Below are 6,000 nucleotides of genomic sequence, written 5' to 3' on the forward strand. Positions count from 1 at the left end.
GGTGTCTTGCGGTGTAACATGTAAATATGGTAAATGTCGCCCTGGCACAGTTTTTACAATCTCGTCTTATCGTTGCATTGGCAAGAAATGACCTTGGGTTCCGAGGAGGTGCATTCTACGTCTATTGGGGGTTTTCAAAATCAATGCAAATCAATTATTAACGGTGCCGAAGCCCGAGCCAAAGCTTTAGAAAAGCTTTTCTCAAATATCGCTGGTTTGTGCATAAATGAGTAAAAGCTCGAACCACTTAAGTTGGCTCATGAAAACTTTAGTAAACTTTCAACTTTCAGTTTATAGATTCTATATATATAGCTTATTATAAGTTGGGTTCACAGTTTCTATGGGTTAAAACTAGGGATGAAAATCTGTTTGTAAGCTAAATTCTTGCGAATTCCTTCAAATAAAACTTCTGCACTTTATTTTGTCAGTACAGCCAATATAATAATAGTGTTATTAACAAAAAATAATGATAATAATAAGATTAAAGATTAAAGATCTGATACCCTCATAGAAATACGGCGGGAATAACAAACACCCCAATTGAAGATATTGATATATTATCGTTTTCCACAGATCCTTTATATAGAACCGAGTGATATAGTTGTCTGATATGATAAGCGGGCTTGGTGCAGTTATCTTTATATATATCTTATCTTATCCATAAGATATAGTTGCCGATGTTGATTTGTCTGGCATAACAGAAAACTATAAAAACTAAAAAGAGTACAGATATCTTAAGCAAGTTGCTCCATATCAGAGCCGACTTTTTAACCGATCGTTCCTATAACAGCTGTATGATATTGTTATGCGATCCAGCCGGTGCCGAGCAACAGAAATACCAATCTATGCTAAGTTTCATGAAAATGGATATAAGACTGAGAGAATATTTAACCAAGAAGCAGGCAGAAGGGCTGATGGATATGGCTTTCGGAGAGCGAAAGGCCAGACGGCTGGCGCATTGTTTAAAGAGCGAAAAGCCAGGCTAGAAATTTGGCGTCACGTTCAAATTCTTGGGCGTTACTCATCTTGGGGTTTATATTGTATTTGGCTATATCGTCTGGGCTGTTGGAGACGTCTTCTTCTATGCGTTACGCATTAAAACAAAATAAATTTTAATCCGTAAAAGTGTTGACAAAATTGTGCAAATGTATGTGTTGGGTGCAAAGAAGGCATCGGACTCTATCAAGTAAATAAAAAGAAATTCTTGATCTAAGTCAACTCTCCCGTCTGCTCACATGTCTGTCTGTGTGAAAGCATCGATAAGAGCAATTGCTCTCTGGAATATATATGGTATATAGGTTCATACTCGCTTGATCGCGAATTGGAACAGAAATGGGTAGCATTCAATACATTCAATTCAAATAAAGATAGACTTAATGTAATATTTATGCAAATGTATAAAATGCAACGAAGACATGTCGTCTTTTTATGGACCACAACCTAGAATGATATATCAGAAGTAAACCAAGGGGAAATGAATGCACATGTTATTTGTTTTTCATCATATTGACCTCGGCCGTTGCCGCTGTTGTGATTGAAGAATCTGTTAGAAAAATCATGAACCTTAAGTGCAGACACATTAACACTTGTTTATATGATTTATGATCTTCTTATCAACATACGTGGGCGAATTTTGAAACGCAAAAAGCATTTGCAGACATCGTCGTATCAAGTTGCCGATCTGAATTGCGGATCTCAAGTGCCAGAACTTTGGACACGCAATCGAACACATTCTGTAATTAAACAATTTCCGATTGGCTTTTAATATTCGGGAAATCCAACGAAATGTCAAATCTATTGGATAAACTTTTGTAAGCAGCTGTTGTGCTTAGACTTTTGCGCCGATTGGATCAGAAGACAATTCGGCTGATGAAATTACTCATGCGAGGTAGACAAACAACAGCTTCGACCCTGTTCAACTCGGGCATGTGATAAGGAGAGCCGGAGTAAACATTATACATATAGACGTATTTATAACCCCAGACGCGCCATAATAATAACACTCTTAAAATAATTAACTGTTTCCGTATCTCAAGCTAGGTTGGCAACAATCCGATCGAGCACCAAGCATAGTGCCACCAGAACCCCCAACATCTGTTCCAGCTGGCAGATCGGTAACCAATCACGACGAGGACTGGTCTCTCCTGACCCAACCCAATCAGTATTGGGAACAATATGGGCAAAGATGACGTGTCCGTAGAGCTAAACGCCTGTAGCTGAGTGTTAATCGGCCGCTCAAAGTTCATTGTCAAGGGGGGCCAATGCATTGTTATTTTTATTGATATGGCTATAAATGTTATAAATTTTGTTTATTCATCGATTTAATCAACAATTGGGCGTATGCCGTCCCTCAAGGGCTGCGTCTTATGATTGCTCCATATGATATATTTAACAGCCAGTCTCCGATCAAAACAACTCTGTATACTTATAAAGTCTAGCATGATATGATTCAAAGGTTGCGACGCTTCAGGTGGTACACCTGCTAGCCCATGAGGCATACAAGGCCTTATCATCTGGTTTGTATTTTCGAGAATTCCACCAGGCTCAGGCTATATCGACTAGGCCAGGCAGCTGCTTGTGCTACAGATAAACTTTGAAAATATGATTATTATTTTTAACTCAACTTCTTGAGACACATTTTCAACGAGCTCTATCTATCTTTATGGAAAATATCATTAAGGTAATGCAGGCCAGTTGATACACGAATCGACTTCCCTTAGATTCACCCTACTGACCCTCCTCCATGGATATGCATTTATACATTTTTACAAGACCACTTGAACTTTTTTTAAGCCAAGAACTTAATTATCTTATAGCACAACAGCTTTAATTAAATTAAAGTTTTCAGTTTACGATTGCTTAAAAAATATGCCTCTATTGTTTGATAACTAGAAATAAGTATAGCTTAATATTATATATGGCAACTATTCGATATATTTCTGATCTTAACACAACTCAAGCAACCTCTTACTAATTAAGATCAAAATACGATATGTCAACCCAGCTTGCATAAGACAGACAAATTACAGGGTATATCAACAGTGATGTCTTCGTCAGAGCATAAGACATTTAAAACAACTCTTAAAATAAATGTTGCTAATTCAAATCATTTTCAAGAATGCATGTAAAATTAAATAAAACAAATAAAATAAAAATTAAATATATTGAAGTACGAAAGTATATTTTTCTATATATCTCCATCTAGACTAGAACCCATAAGATCTAACCAATACCTATATCAGAGAATCAACATGGAATATAGCCCCTCTGTCTGTCGTGCATACCTTGTGGGTCAACGAACAATGCGCGGAAAATTGGTCCTCCGAACATTGCGATTCGAATATGCATTTCTTGATCAGTCACCATATCCAACAACACCAATACCTAAAATTAAGAATTATATTTTTCGTTAATACTATTATTGTTATTATTATTGTTACCATTAGATTAGCTGCTCTATTAGCCAGCACACAGATTTTCATGGCCTTTGGTTAAACAAGTTGACAGTTCATCAAGAGAATCTAATGCGAAGCCATATCTAAATAAACATTTGAAAATAGTGTGAAAACTTCTCACATTACAAATATGTGCAGAAATGTTTTTTGGAAAATGAACGAATCACTCATTCTAGCCCGTGTGCATACTCATGTTGTTATATTCGAACTTGTTTGAGTGCTTAGTTGAGCTTAAGCTCGCATATATATTTGGAATGAAGTATGGGTGATTCCAGCCCGATGATTAACTTATCAGCAATAGGTAGTACACACAATACTTTGTTTGTTTGTCCTAGGCAGTATTGAAAGTGGGTCTTCAAATATAGACATGGGTGCATATACTAATATATGAAGTGTGTGTGTGTGTGTGTGTGTGTGTGTGTGTGTGTGTGTGTGTGTGTGTGTGTGTGTGTGTGTGTGTGTGTGTGTGTGTGTGTGTGTGTGTGTGTGTGTGTGTGTGTGTGTGCAAATATATAAATAAATGCGAAAGGCCTTAAACGGCCGACGCGTAGAAAATAATAATCTGGCTTTGGTTTATTTAAGCTTTATCAGCATACTTTCTGTGTAATTTGGAGTTGATTAGCAGGATTGCAACTTAGCAGTCAGCATACTTGACACCATCTTCTATATCCTTAAGAAGTTGTTTGACCAGCAACTTTAGAGCCTCTTCCTCACACCCATCCAACTCTGGAACGCCCAGATTCTCTTTGATGCCCTTAGGGCCCAGAAGCAGGGGCGAGGCAAAGTACTCTGCCTCGGAGACATCCGATGCCACATAGGCACATTCGATGATATTCTCCTCATTGTTCATGGCACGCAGAATCGAGTTAACGAAATTCGCTGCAGCATAGGCCATCGAGAGGGTGGCGGAACCCTTGCCAGCCTTGGCCTTGACCACCTCGGTGCCGGCCTCCTGAATGCGGGTCAACATTTTTGTCCGCTGCTCGCTATTGAGTTTGTATTCGGGTTGGCACTGCGAGAAGACGGGCAGAATGGTTATGCCAGCATGACCGCCAATTACTGGAATTTTGACCTCCTGCGGATTAACGCCCAACGCTTCGCCAATGAAGGTCTGGGCACGCACCACGTCCAGCGTAGTGACGCCGAACAAGCGATTCGGATCGAAGGTGTCCTCCTGCTTGAGCACCTCGGCGGCAATGGGGACTACGGTGTTCAGCGGGTTCGTAATGAAGGCAACCATCGCGGCCGGACAAGCTTTGCTGACTGCTTTTGCCACCTCCACTGCAACGCTGCCGTTAGCGCTCAGGAGATCACTGCGATTCATCCCTGGCTTGCGAGGGAGCCCGGCAGGCACAACGACAATTGCCGCATTCTCCAGAGCGCAAACCAGCTCATCCTTTCCCGTAAAGGACTTCACAGTGGTAGATGTGGATATGTGCGACAGATCGGCAACCATGCCCTTTGTGTCGACAATATCTTGTATCGCCAGCTCCGAAATCTGTGGATTCTGCTTTAGCAGCAAGCTGAGTGGCTGTCCAATGCCGCCGGCAGCTCCCACAATGGCCACCTTCATGCCTCGCGAGAAGCAATGGTTCCAGGAATTACATTTCGATTGGGCCCATCGGCTGATGTGCGTTAACTGTGGAATTTGTTTGATCATTTTATTTGAAAGCATAGCAAATTATATTATTTGCTAAAATGGCGACTGCATAAAACTATTTCCAAAATACTACTGACTCCGAATTTCTATATTACAACAGAGGAATCTGTTTAAAATTCATGGCATACTATTTTATAAAAAAACAAGGTTCTAGTCGGGAGCTCTCGACTAGGGGATACCCTGAACCCTCTTCTTCCAACATCAAATGCATATATATATTCTATTTTAGAAGCTATATGTCAAGTTTGGTGACCTAGTTCTTATTATTTACCAAAATTGCCCAAAAAACAGGATATCGATATCGATTGCTTGGAAACGGAGTAAGTTATTGATTATCGGAAACAAACTCGATCTGCGCGGGAACCAGAAGCATCTTGCGTTCATACGTACGGACGGACGGACGGACGGACGGACGGACGGGCAGACAGACGGACATGGCTAGATCGACTCAACTATTTATGCTGATCAAGAATATATATACTTTATGGGGTCGGAGTTGCTTGCTTCTGCCTGTTACATACATTTGGCTTTCGCACAAATACAATATACCCTTATACCCATTTTTAATGCGTTCAGGGTATAAAAAGCCAAACTTCGTGAAAATCGGATGAGATTTGACCGACTTATGGGGGTGGTAATTTTTGACCCATGTCTATATACGAATCTTGGGGTAAGATTTGGACATGAATTTCGACCAAAAAATCGGTGTCGAGATTTGAATGCCAGATTAATCTCGAGGGAAAACCATGAAGAAAAATCCAAACTTCGTGGAAATCTGATGAGATTTGACCGAGTTATGGGGGTGGTCATATTTGACCCATGTCTATATACGAATCTTGGGGTAAGATTTGGACATAAATTTCGACTAAAAAATCGGTGTCGAGA

General features: G+C 40.0%; 1 protein-coding gene and 1 long non-coding RNA gene across 2 annotated transcripts; both read right to left on the reverse strand.

Moving 5' to 3' along the window:
- Positions 1–2,328: 2,328 nt before the first annotated feature.
- On the reverse strand, positions 2,329–3,873 carry LOC115761464. The gene is made up of 3 exons (XR_004017741.1): positions 3,441–3,873; positions 3,285–3,384; positions 2,329–2,591 (listed from the first exon to the last, which is right to left on the reverse strand). It is a non-coding gene; the product is annotated as an uncharacterized LOC115761464 (long non-coding RNA).
- A 130-nt stretch (positions 3,874–4,003) lies between these two features.
- Positions 4,004–5,193, reverse strand: LOC115762717 (malate dehydrogenase-like). The gene has a single exon (XM_030705047.1). The coding sequence runs from the start codon at positions 5,128–5,130 to the stop codon at positions 4,090–4,092; it is 1,041 nt and encodes a 346-aa protein (XP_030560907.1). The 5' UTR covers positions 5,131–5,193; the 3' UTR covers positions 4,004–4,089.
- Between the last annotated feature and the right edge of the window lie 807 nt (positions 5,194–6,000).

Source organism: Drosophila novamexicana, unplaced genomic scaffold (assembly GCF_003285875.2).
Source record: "Drosophila novamexicana strain 15010-1031.04,08,12 unplaced genomic scaffold, DnovRS2.1 tig00000008-arrow-pilon, whole genome shotgun sequence".
Classification (NCBI taxonomy): Eukaryota; Metazoa; Arthropoda; class Insecta; order Diptera; family Drosophilidae; genus Drosophila; species Drosophila novamexicana.